Here is a 13,183-nt window from a genome sequence, read left to right as displayed (position 1 = left end):
CGCCCCCTGCTTCTCAGTGCGCACTACTACCTCCCCACCCCCTGCTTCTCAGTGCACACTACTACCTCCCCGCCCCCTGCTTCTCAGTGCGCACTACTACCTCCCCACCCCCTGCTGGCTCAGTGCGCACTACTACCTCCCCACCCCCTGCTTCTCAGTGCACACTACTACCTCCACACCCCTTGCTGGCTCAGTGCACACTACTACCTCCCCACCCCCTGCTTCTCAGTGCGCACTACTACCTCCCCGCCCCCTGCTTCTCAGTGCGCACTACTACCTCCCCACCCCCTGCTGGCTCAGTGCACACTACTACCTCCCCGCCCCCTGCTTCTCAGTGCACACTACTACCTCCCCACCCCCTGCTGGCTCAGTGCACACTACTACCTCCCCGCCCCCTGCTTCTCAGTGCACACTACTACCTCCCCGCCCCCTGCTTCTCAGTGAACACTACTACCTCCCCGCCCCCTGCTTCTCAGTGCGCACTACTACCTCCCCGCCCCCTGCTTCTCAGTGCGCACTACTACCTCCCCACCCCCTGCTTCTCAGTGCGCACTACTACCTCCCCACCCCCTGCTGGCTCAGTGCACACTACTACCTCCCCACCCCCTGCTTCTCAGTGCGCACTACTACCTCCCCGCCCCCTGCTGGCTCAGTGCGCACTACCTCCCCGCCCCCTGCTGGCTCAGTGCGCACTACCTCCCCGCCCCCTGCTTCTCAGTGCGCACTACTACCTCCCCGCCCCCTGCTGGCTCAGTGCGCACTACCTCCCCGCCCCCTGCTTCTCAGTGCGCACTACCTCCCCGCCCCCTGCTTCTCAGTGCGCACTACTACCTCCCCGCCCCCTGCTTCTCAGTGCGCACTACTACCTCCCCACCCCCTGCTTCTCAGTGCGCACTACTACCTCCCCACCCCCTGCTTCTCAGTGCGCACTACTACCTCCCCGCCCCCTGCTTCTCAGTGCGCACTACTACCTCCCCGCCCCCTGCTTCTCAGTGCGCACTACTACCTCCCCGCCCCCTGCTTCTCAGTGCGCACTACTACCTCCCCGCCCCCTGCTTCTCAGTGCGCACTACTACCTCCCCGCCCCCTGCTTCTCAGTGCGCACTACTACCTCCCCGCCCCCTGCTTCTCAGTGCGCACTACTACCTCCCCGCCCCCTGCTTCTCAGTGCGCACTACTACCTCCCCACCCCCTGCTTCTCAGTGCGCACTACTACCTCCCCGCCCCCTGCTTCTCAGTGCGCACTACTACCTCCCCACCCCCTGCTTCTCAGTGCGCACTACTACCTCCCCACCCCCTGCTTCTCAGTGCGCACTACTACCTCCCCACCCCCTGCTTCTCAGTGCGCACTACTACCTCCCCACCCCCTGCTTCTCAGTGCGCACTACTACCTCCCCGCCCCCTGCTTCTCAGTGCGCACTACTACCTCCCCACCCCCTGCTTCTCAGTGCGCACTACTACCTCCCCACCCCCTGCTTCTCAGTGCACACTACTACCTCCCCGCCCCCTGCTTCTCAGTGCGCACTACTACCTCCCCACCCCCTGCTGGCTCAGTGCATACTACTACCTCCCCACCCCCTGCTTCTCAGTGCGCACTACTACCTCCCCGCCCCCTGCTTCTCAGTGCACACTACTACCTCCCCGCCCCCTGCTTCTCAGTGCACACTACTACCTCCCCACCCCCTGCTTCTCAGTGCACACTACTACCTCCCCACCCCCTGCTGGCTCAGTGCACACTACTACCTCCCCGCCCCCTGCTTCTCAGTGCGCACTACTACCTCCCCACCCCCTGCTTCTCAGTGCGCACTACTACCTCCCCACCCCCTGCTTCTCAGTGCACACTACTACCTCCCCGCCCCCTGCTTCTCAGTGCGCACTACTACCTCCCCACCCCCTGCTGGCTCAGTGCATACTACTACCTCCCCACCCCCTGCTTCTCAGTGCGCACTACTACCTCCCCGCCCCCTGCTTCTCAGTGCACACTACTACCTCCCCGCCCCCTGCTTCTCAGTGCACACTACTACCTCCCCACCCCCTGCTTCTCAGTGCACACTACTACCTCCCCACCCCCTGCTGGCTCAGTGCACACTACTACCTCCCCGCCCCCTGCTTCTCAGTGCGCACTACTACCTCCCCACCCCCTGCTTCTCAGTGCGCACTACTACCTCCCCGCCCCCTGCTGGCTCAGTGCTCACTACTACCTCCCCGCCCCCTGCTTGCTCAGTGCACAGTACTACCTCCCCGCCCCCTGCTTGTTCAGTGCGCACTACTACCTCCCCGCCCCCTGCTGGCTCAGTGCACACTACTACCTCCCCGCCCCCTGCTTCTCAGTGCACACTACTACCTCCCCGCCCCCTGCTTGTTCAGTGCGCACTACTACCTCCCCGCCCCCTGCTTCTCAGTGCGCACTACTACCTCCCCGCCCCCTGCTTCTCAGTGCACACTACTACCTCCCCGCCCCCTGCTGGCTCAGTGCACACTACTACCTCCCCGCCCCCTGCTTCTCAGTGCGCACTACTACCTCCCCACCCCCTGCTTCTCAGTGCACACTACTACCTCCCCGCCCCCTGCTTCTCAGTGCGCACTACTACCTCCCCACCCCCTGCTGGCTCAGTGCGCACTACTACCTCCCCACCCCCTGCTTCTCAGTGCACACTACTACCTCCACACCCCTTGCTGGCTCAGTGCACACTACTACCTCCCCACCCCCTGCTTCTCAGTGCGCACTACTACCTCCCCGCCCCCTGCTTCTCAGTGCGCACTACTACCTCCCCACCCCCTGCTGGCTCAGTGCACACTACTACCTCCCCGCCCCCTGCTTCTCAGTGCACACTACTACCTCCCCACCCCCTGCTGGCTCAGTGCACACTACTACCTCCCCGCCCCCTGCTTCTCAGTGCACACTACTACCTCCCCGCCCCCTGCTTCTCAGTGAGCACTACTACCTCCCCGCCCCCTGCTTCTCAGTGCGCACTACTACCTCCCCGCCCCCTGCTTCTCAGTGCGCACTACTACCTCCCCACCCCCTGCTTCTCAGTGCGCACTACTACCTCCCCACCCCCTGCTGGCTCAGTGCACACTACTACCTCCCCACCCCCTGCTTCTCAGTGCGCACTACTACCTCCCCGCCCCCTGCTGGCTCAGTGCGCACTACCTCCCCGCCCCCTGCTTCTCAGTGCGCACTACTACCTCCCCGCCCCCTGCTTCTCAGTGCGCACTACTACCTCCCCACCCCCTGCTGGCTCAGTGCGCACTACCTCCCCGCCCCCTGCTTCTCAGTGCGCACTACCTCCCCGCCCCCTGCTTCTCAGTGCGCACTACTACCTCCCCGCCCCCTGCTTCTCAGTGCGCACTACTACCTCCCCACCCCCTGCTTCTCAGTGCGCACTACTACCTCCCCGCCCCCTGCTTCTCAGTGCGCACTACTACCTCCCCGCCCCCTGCTTCTCAGTGCGCACTACTACCTCCCCGCCCCCTGCTTCTCAGTGCGCACTACTACCTCCCCGCCCCCTGCTTCTCAGTGCGCACTACTACCTCCCCGCCCCCTGCTTCTCAGTGCGCACTACTACCTCCCCGCCCCCTGCTTCTCAGTGCGCACTACTACCTCCCCACCCCCTGCTTCTCAGTGCGCACTACTACCTCCCCGCCCCCTGCTTCTCAGTGCGCACTACTACCTCCCCACCCCCTGCTTCTCAGTGCGCACTACTACCTCCCCACCCCCTGCTTCTCAGTGCGCACTACTACCTCCCCACCCCCTGCTTCTCAGTGCGCACTACTACCTCCCCACCCCCTGCTTCTCAGTGCGCACTACTACCTCCCCGCCCCCTGCTTCTCAGTGCGCACTACTACCTCCCCACCCCCTGCTTCTCAGTGCGCACTACTACCTCCCCACCCCCTGCTTCTCAGTGCACACTACTACCTCCCCGCCCCCTGCTTCTCAGTGCGCACTACTACCTCCCCACCCCCTGCTGGCTCAGTGCATACTACTACCTCCCCACCCCCTGCTTCTCAGTGCGCACTACTACCTCCCCGCCCCCTGCTTCTCAGTGCACACTACTACCTCCCCGCCCCCTGCTTCTCAGTGCACACTACTACCTCCCCACCCCCTGCTTCTCAGTGCACACTACTACCTCCCCACCCCCTGCTGGCTCAGTGCACACTACTACCTCCCCGCCCCCTGCTTCTCAGTGCGCACTACTACCTCCCCACCCCCTGCTTCTCAGTGCGCACTACTACCTCCCCACCCCCTGCTTCTCAGTGCACACTACTACCTCCCCGCCCCCTGCTTCTCAGTGCGCACTACTACCTCCCCACCCCCTGCTGGCTCAGTGCATACTACTACCTCCCCACCCCCTGCTTCTCAGTGCGCACTACTACCTCCCCGCCCCCTGCTTCTCAGTGCACACTACTACCTCCCCGCCCCCTGCTTCTCAGTGCACACTACTACCTCCCCACCCCCTGCTTCTCAGTGCACACTACTACCTCCCCACCCCCTGCTGGCTCAGTGCACACTACTACCTCCCCGCCCCCTGCTTCTCAGTGCGCACTACTACCTCCCCACCCCCTGCTTCTCAGTGCGCACTACTACCTCCCCGCCCCCTGCTGGCTCAGTGCTCACTACTACCTCCCCGCCCCCTGCTTGCTCAGTGCACACTACTACCTCCCCGCCCCCTGCTTGTTCAGTGCGCACTACTACCTCCCCGCCCCCTGCTTCTCAGTGCGCACTACTACCTCCCCGCCCCCTGCTTCTCAGTGCACACTACTACCTCCCCGCCCCCTGCTTGTTCAGTGCGCACTACTACCTCCCCGCCCCCTGCTTCTCAGTGCACACTACTACCTCCCCGCCCCCTGCTGGCTCAGTGCACACTACTACCTCCCCGCCCCCTGCTGGCTCAGTGCACACTACTACCTCCCCGCCCCCTGCTTCTCAGTGCACACTACTACCTCCCCGCCCCCTGGTTCTCAGTGCGCACTACTACCTCCCCACCCCCTGCTTCTCAGTGCGCACTACTACCTCCCCACCCCCTGCTTCTCAGTGCGCACTACTACCTCCCCACCCCCTGCTGGCTCAGTGCACACTACTACCTCCACGCGCCCTGCTTCTCAGTGCGCACTACTACCTCCCCGCCCCCTGCTTCTCAGTGCACACTACTACCTCCCTGCCCCCTGCTGGCTCAGTGCACACTACTACCTCCCCGCCCCCTGCTGGCTCAGTGCACACTACTACCTCCCCACCCCCTGCTTCTCAGTGCGCACTACTACCTCCCCACCCCCTGCTTCTCAGTGCACACTACTACCTCCCCGCCCCCTGCTGGCTCAGTGCACACTACTACCTCCCCGCCCCCTGCTTCTCAGTGCACACTACTACCTCCCCGCCCCCTGCTTGTTCAGTGCGCACTACTACCTCCCCGCCCCCTGCTTCTCAGTGCGCACTACTACCTCCCCGCCCCCTGCTTCTCAGTGCACACTACTACCTCCCCGCCCCCTGCTTCTCAGTGCGCACTACTACCTCCCCGCCCCCTGCTTCTCAGTGCACACTACTACCTCCCCGCTCCCTGCTGGCTCAGTGCACACTACTACCTCCCCGCCCCCTGCTTCTCAGTGCGCACTACTACCTCCCCACCCCCTGCTTCTCAGTGCACACTACTACCTCCCCGCCCCCTGCTTCTCAGTGCGCACTACTACCTCCCCACCCCCTGCTGGCTCAGTGCGCACTACTACCTCCCCACCCCCTGCTTCTCAGTGCACACTACTACCTCCACACCCCTTGCTGGCTCAGTGCACACTACTACCTCCCCGCCCCCTGCTTCTCAGTGCGCACTACTACCTCCCCACCCCCTGCTGGCTCAGTGCACACTACTACCTCCCCGCCCCCTGCTTCTCAGTGCACACTACTACCTCCCCACCCCCTGCTGGCTCAGTGCACACTACTACCTCCCCGCCCCCTGCTTCTCAGTGCACACTACTACCTCCCCGCCCCCTGCTTCTCAGTGAACACTACTACCTCCCCGCCCCCTGCTTCTCAGTGCGCACTACTACCTCCCCGCCCCCTGCTTCTCAGTGCGCACTACTACCTCCCCACCCCCTGCTTCTCAGAGCGCACTACTACCTCCCCACCCCCTGCTGGCTCAGTGCACACTACTACCTCCCCACCCCCTGCTTCTCAGTGCGCACTACTACCTCCCCGCCCCCTGCTGGCTCAGTGCGCACTACCTCCCCGCCCCCTGCTTCTCAGTGCGCACTACTACCTCCCCGCCCCCTGCTGGCTCAGTGCGCACTACCTCCCCGCCCCCTGCTTCTCAGTGCGCACTACCTCCCCGCCCCCTGCTTCTCAGTGCGCACTACCTCCCCGCCCCCTGCTTCTCAGTGCGCACTACTACCTCCCCGCCCCCTGCTTCTCAGTGCGCACTACTACCTCCCCACCCCCTGCTTCTCAGTGCGCACTACTACCTCCCCACCCCCTGCTTCTCAGTGCGCACTACTACCTCCCCGCCCCCTGCTTCTCAGTGCGCACTACTACCTCCCCGCCCCCTGCTTCTCAGTGCGCACTACTACCTCCCCGCCCCCTGCTTCTCAGTGCGCACTACCTCCCCGCCCCCTGCTTCTCAGTGCGCACTACTACCTCCCCGCCCCCTGCTTCTCAGTGCGCACTACTACCTCCCCGCCCCCTGCTTCTCAGTGCGCACTACTACCTCCCCGCCCCCTGCTTCTCAGTGCGCACTACTACCTCCCCGCCCCCTGCTTCTCAGTGCGCACTACTACCTCCCCGCCCCCTGCTTCTCAGTGCGCACTACTACCTCCCCGCCCCCTGCTTCTCAGTGCGCACTACCTCCCCACCCCCTGCTTCTCAGTGCGCACTACTACCTCCCCACCCCCTGCTTCTCAGTGCGCACTACTACCTCCCCACCCCCTGCTTCTCAGTGCGCACTACTACCTCCCCACCCCCTGCTTCTCAGTGCGCACTACTACCTCCCCGCCCCCTGCTTCTCAGTGCGCACTACTACCTCCCCACCCCCTGCTTCTCAGTGCGCACTACTACCTCCCCACCCCCTGCTTCTCAGTGCACACTACCTCCCCGCCCCCTGCTTCTCAGTGCGCACTACTACCTCCCCACCCCCTGCTGGCTCAGTGCATACTACTACCTCCCCACCCCCTGCTTCTCAGTGCGCACTACTACCTCCCCGCCCCCTGCTTCTCAGTGCACACTACTACCTCCCCACCCCCTGCTTCTCAGTGCACACTACTACCTCCCCACCCCCTGCTGGCTCAGTGCACACTACTACCTCCCCGCCCCCTGCTTCTCAGTGCGCACTACTACCTCCCCGCCCCCTGCTTCTCAGTGCGCACTACTACCTCCCCGCCCCCTGCTTCTCAGTGCGCACTACTACCTCCCCACCCCCTGCTTCTCAGTGCGCACTACCTCCCCGCCCCCTGCTTCTCAGTGCGCACTACTACTTCCCCGCCCCCTGCTTCTCAGTGCGCACTACTACCTCCCCGCCCCCTGCTGGCTCAGTGCACACTACTACCTCCCCACCCCCTGCTTCTCAGTGCGCACTACTACCTCCCCACCCCCTGCTTCTCAGTGCGCACTACTACCTCCCCGCCCCCTGCTGGCTCAGTGCACACTACTACCTCCCCACCCCCTGCTTCTCAGTGCACACTACTACCTCCCCGCCCCCTGCTTCTCAGTGCGCACTACTACCTCCCCGCCCCCTGCTTCTCAGTGCACTCTACTACCTCCCCGCCCCCTGCTTCTCAGGGCGCACTACTACCTCCCCACCCCCTGCTGGCTCAGTGCACACTACTACCTCCCCACCCCCTGCTTCTCAGTGCACACTACTACCTCCCCACCCCCTGCTGGCTCAGTGCACACTACTACCTCCCCGCCCCCTGCTGGCTCAGTGCGCACTACTACCTCCCCGCCCCCTGCTTCTCAGTGCACACTACTACCTCCCCGCCCCCTGCTTCTCAGTGCACACTACTACCTCCCCGCCCCCTGCTGGCTCAGTGCGCACTACTACCTCCCCGCCCCCTGCTTCTCAGTGCACTCTACTACCTCCCCGCCCCCTGCTTCTCAGTGCACACTACTACCTCCCCACCCCCTGCTGGCTCAGTGCACACTACTACCTCCCCACCCCCTGCTGGCTCAGTGCGCACTACTACCTCCCCACCCCCTGCTTCTCAGTGCACACTACTACCTCCCCACCCCCTGCTGGCTCAGTGCACACTACTACCTCCCCACCCCCTGCTGGCTCAGTGCGCACTACTACCTCCCCGCCCCCTGCTTCTCAGTGCACACTACTACCTCCCCGCCCCCTGCTTCTCAGTGCACACTACTACCTCCCCGCCCCCTGCTGGCTCAGTGCGCACCACTACCTCCCCGCCCCCTGCTTCTCAGTGCACACTACTACCTCCCCGCCCCCTGCTGGCTCAGTGCGCACTACTACCTCCCCGCCCCCTGCTTCTCAGTGCACACTACTACCTCCCCGCGCCCTGCTTCTCAGTGCACACTACTACCTCCCCGCCCCCTGCTTCTCAGTGCGCACTACTACCTCCCCGCCCCCTGCTTCTCAGTGCACACTACTACCTCCCCGCCCCCTGCTTGTTCAGTGCACACTACTACCTCCCCACCCCCTGCTGGCTCAGTGCGCACTACTACCTCCCCGCCCCCTGCTTCTCAGTGCACACTACTACCTCCCCGCCCCCTGCTTCTCAGTGCACACTACTACCTCCCCGCCCCCTGCTGGCTCAGTGCGCACTACTACCTCCCCGCCCCCTGCTTCTCAGTGCACACTACTACCTCCCCGCCCCCTGCTGGCTCAGTGCGCACTACTACCTCCCCGCCCCCTGCTTCTCAGTGCGCACTACTACCTCCCCGCGCCCTGCTTCTCAGTGCACACTACTACCTCCCCGCCCCCTGCTTCTCAGTGCACACTACTACCTCCCCGCCCCCTGCTGGCTCAGTGCGCACTACTACCTCCCCGCCCCCTGCTTCTCAGTGCACACTACTACCTCCCCGCGCCCTGCTTCTCAGTGCACACTACTACCTCCCCGCGCCCTGCTTCTCAGTGCACACTACTACCTCCCCGCCCCCTGCTTGTTCAGTGCGCACTACTACCTCCCCACCCCCTACTTTTCAGTGCGCACTACTACCTCCCCACCCCCTGCTTCTCAGTGCACACTACTACCTCCCCGCCCCCTGCTTGTTCAGTGCGCACTACTACCTCCCCGCCCCCTGCTTCTCAGTGCGCACTACTACCTCCCCACCCCCTGCTGGCTCAGTGCACACTACTACCTCCCCACCCCCTGTTTCTCAGTGCGCACTACTACCTCCCCGCCCCCTGCTTCTCAGTGCACACTACTACCTCCCCGCCCCCTGCTTCTCAGTGCGCACTACCTCCCCGCCCCCTGCTTCTCAGTGCACACTACTACCTCCCCGCGCCCTGCTTCTCAGTGCACACTACTACCTCCCCGCCCCCTGCTTCTCAGTGCACACTACTACCTCCCCGCCCCCTGCTTCTCAGTGCGCACTACTACCTCCCCGCCCCCTGCTTCTCAGTGCACACTACTACCTCCCCGCCCCCTGCTTGTTCAGTGCGCACTACTACCTCCCCGCCCCCTGCTTCTCAGTGCGCACTACTACCTCCCCGCCCCCTGCTTCTCAGTGCGCACTACTACCTCCCCGCCCCCTGCTTCTCAGTGCACACTACTACCTCCCCACCCCCTGCTGGCTCAGTGCACACTACTACCTCCCCGCCCCCTGCTTCTCAGTGCGCACTACTACCTCCCCACCCCCTGCTTCTCAGTGCGCACTACTACCTCCCCGCCCCCTGCTGGCTCAGTGCACACTACTACCTCCCCACCCCCTGCTTCTCAGTGCACACTACTACCTCCCCACCCCCTGCTTGTTCAGTGCGCACTACTACCTCCCCGCCCCCTGCTTCTCAGTGCGCACTACTACCTCCCCACCCCCTGCTTCTCAGTGCGCACTACTACCTCCCCGCCCCCTGCTGGCTCAGTGCACACTACTACCTCCCCACCCCCTGCTTCTCAGTGCACACTACTACCTCCCCACCCCCTGCTTGTTCAGTGCGCACTACTACCTCCCCGCCCCCTGCTTCTCAGTGCGCACTACTACCTCCCCACCCCCTGCTTCTCAGTGCGCACTACTACCTCCCCGCCCCCTGCTGGCTCAGTGCACACTACTACCTCCCCGCCCCCTGCTTCTCAGTGCGCACTACTACCTCCCCACCCCCTGCTTCTCAGTGCACACTACTACCTCCCCGCCCCCTGCTTCTCAGTGCGCACTACTACCTCCCCACCCCCTGCTTGTTCAGTGCGCACTACTACCTCCCCGCCCCCTGCTGGCTCAGTGCACACTACAGTCATGGCCAAAAGTTTTGAGAATGACACCAAAATGATATTTTCCCATGATCTGCTGGCCTCTGGTTTTTATTAGTGTTTGTCTGATGTTTATATCACATACAGAAATATAATTGCAATCATATTATGAGGACCAATAGGTTATATTGACAGTTAGAATGAGTTAATGCAGCAAGTCAATATTTGCAGTGTTGCCCCTTCTTCTTCAAGACCTCTGTAATTCTCCGTGGCTGCTCTCAATCTACTTTTGGACCAAATCCTGACTGATAGCAGTCCATTCTTGCATAATCAATGCTTGCATTTTGCCAGAATTTGTTGGTTTTTGTTTGTCCACCCGTCTCTTGATGATTGACCACAAGTTCTCAATGGGATTAAGATCTGGGGAGTTTCCAGGCCATGGACCCAAAATCTCTATGTTTTGTTCCATGAGCCATTTAGTTATCACCTTTGCTTTATGGCAAGGTGCTCCATCATGCTGGAAAAGGCATTGCTGGGCGCCAAACTGCTCTTGGACGGTTGGGAGAAGTTGCTCTTGGAGGACATTCTGGTACCATTCTTTATTCATGGCTGTGTTTTTAGGCAAAACTGTGAATGAGCCGATTCCCTTGGCTGAGAAGCAACCCCACACATGAATGGTTTCAGGATGCTTTACAGTTGGCATGAGACAAGACTGGTGGTAGCGCTCACCTCTTCTTCTCCGAATAAGCTGTTTTCCAGATGTCCCAAACAATCGAAAAGGGGATTCATCAAAGAAAATGACTTTGCCCCAGTCCTCAGCAGTCCACTCCCTGTACCTTTTGCAGAATATCAGTCGGTCCCTGATGTTTTTTGTGGAGAGAAGTGGCTTCTTTGCTGCCCTCCTTGAAACCAGCCCTTGCTCAAAGAGTCTCCGCCTCACAATGCGTGCAGAAGCACTCACACCAGCCTGCTGCCATTCCTGAGCAAGCTCGGCACTGCTGGTAGTCCGATCCCGCAGCAGAAACAGTTTTAAGATACGGTCCTGGCGCTTGCTGGTCTTTCTTGGGCGCCCTGGAGCCTTTTTGACAACAATGGAAGCTCTCTCCTTGAAGTTCTTGATGATGCGATAGATTGTTGACTGAGGTGCAATCTTTGTAGCTGCGATACTCTTCCCTGTTAGGCCATTTTTGTGCAGTGCAATGATGGCTGCACGTGTTTCTTTAGAGATAACCATGGTTAACTGAAGAGAAACAATGATACCAAGAACCTGCCTCCTTTTAAAGTGTCCAGTGATGTCATTCTTACTTAATCATGACTGATTGATCGCCAGCCCTGTCCTCATCAACACCCACACCTGTGTTAATGGATCAATCACTAAAACGATGTTAGCTGCTCCTTTTAAGGCAGGACTGCAATGATGTTGAAATGTGTTTTGGGGGTTAAAGTTCATTTTCTGGGCAAATATTGACTTTGCAAGTACAGTAATTGCTGTTAAGCTGATCACTCTTTGACATTCAGGAGTATATGCAAATTGCCATTACAAAAAATGAAGCAGTAAACTTTGGAAAAATTACTATTTGTCTCATTCTCAATACTTTTGGCCATGACTGTACTACCTCCCCGCCCCCTGCTTGCTCAGTGCACAGTACTACCTCCCCGCCCCCTGCTTCTCAGTGCACACTACTACCTCCCCGCCGCCTGCTTGCTCAGTGCGCACTACTACCTCCCCGCCGCCTGCTTGTAAAGTGCGCACTACTACCTCCCCGCCGCCTGCTTGCTCAGTGCACACTACCTCCCCGCCCCCTGCTTGTTCAGTGCGCACTACTACCTCCCCGCCCCCTGCTTGCTCAGTGCACAGTATTACCTCCCCGCCCCTGCTTACTTAGTGCACAGTACTACCTACCTGCCCCTGCTTGCTCAGTGTAAAGTACTACCTCCTAACCCCCTGGTTGCTCAGTGCACAGTACTACCTCCCCGCCCCCTGCTTGCTCAGTGCACAGTACTACCTCCTGGCCCCCTGCTTGCTCAGTGCACGGTATTACCTTCCCGCCTCCTGCTTGCTCAGTGCACAGTACTACCTCCTGGCCCCCTGCTTGCTCAGTGCACAGTATTACCTTCCCGCCCCCTGCTTGCTCAGTGCACAGTACTACCTCCTGGCCCCCTGCTTGCTCAGTGCACAGTATTACCTTCCTGCCTCCTGCTTGCTCAGTGCACAGTACTACCTCCTGGCCCCCTGTTTGCTCAGTGCACAGTATTACCTTCCCGCCTCCTGCTTGCTCAGTGCACAGTACTACCTCCTTGCCCCCTGCTTGCTCAGTGCACAGTACTACCTCCCCACCTCCTGCTTGCTCAGTGCACAGTAGCACTTCTCTTACACAACGATGGCCGGGCTGCACTCAGGGGCGATGTCATTGACGTCCAGCACGGTGATGGTGACGGTGACAGTGGCGCTGTTGCTCCTCTGGTAGCGGTCATAGGCTCGGACCTTCAGGACGGTGCTGAGCAGGGAGTGGTCCTTGTCCAGGTCCAGGTTGTAGGTCGTCCTGATGGTCCCGGACACTGTAAACAGAGAGGACAGTGAGAACAAGAGCTGTAGATGGCGACACGTAACAATGGAGGCGCGGCGGGTACCTGAGTCCACGTAGAAGGCGGCGCTGGGCGTTATCAGCTCGTACAGGACGTTGCTGCCCTGCGCCTTCGCCGTGGTCACCACCTGGTTGGGGCCGCCATTCTCCATGATGGTGACAGATACAGACGAGGTCCTGAGAGACAGCGCAGAGTCAGCAGCGGCCTCTGGGGGCGCCATTCCTGGGGGCACAGTCTGAGGTCGGGGCTTCCCCTC

The 13,183-nt window shown here is 61.3% G+C and overlaps 1 protein-coding gene across 1 annotated transcript in view; it reads right to left on the bottom strand.

Moving 5' to 3' along the window:
* CDHR4 (cadherin related family member 4) overlaps positions 1-13,183 on the bottom strand; it is a 338,602-nt gene that overhangs the window by 305,490 nt on the left and 19,929 nt on the right. The window contains exons 7-8 of the mRNA XM_073645213.1: positions 12,973-13,103; positions 12,717-12,900 (exon numbers count right to left, since the gene is read on the bottom strand). Of these exons, the coding sequence (XP_073501314.1) occupies positions 12,717-12,900; positions 12,973-13,103 (315 nt within the window). The remainder of the gene's footprint in view (positions 1-12,716; positions 12,901-12,972; positions 13,104-13,183) is intronic.

This window comes from Phyllobates terribilis, unplaced genomic scaffold, assembly GCF_046119375.1.
Source record: "Phyllobates terribilis strain yellow unplaced genomic scaffold, ASM4611937v1 Scaffold_8__6_contigs__length_399053987, whole genome shotgun sequence".
In the NCBI taxonomy this organism is placed as follows: domain Eukaryota; kingdom Metazoa; phylum Chordata; class Amphibia; order Anura; family Dendrobatidae; genus Phyllobates; species Phyllobates terribilis.
The sequence above is the reverse complement of the archived record's forward strand: the minus strand, read 5'-3'. Positions and strand labels throughout refer to the sequence as shown.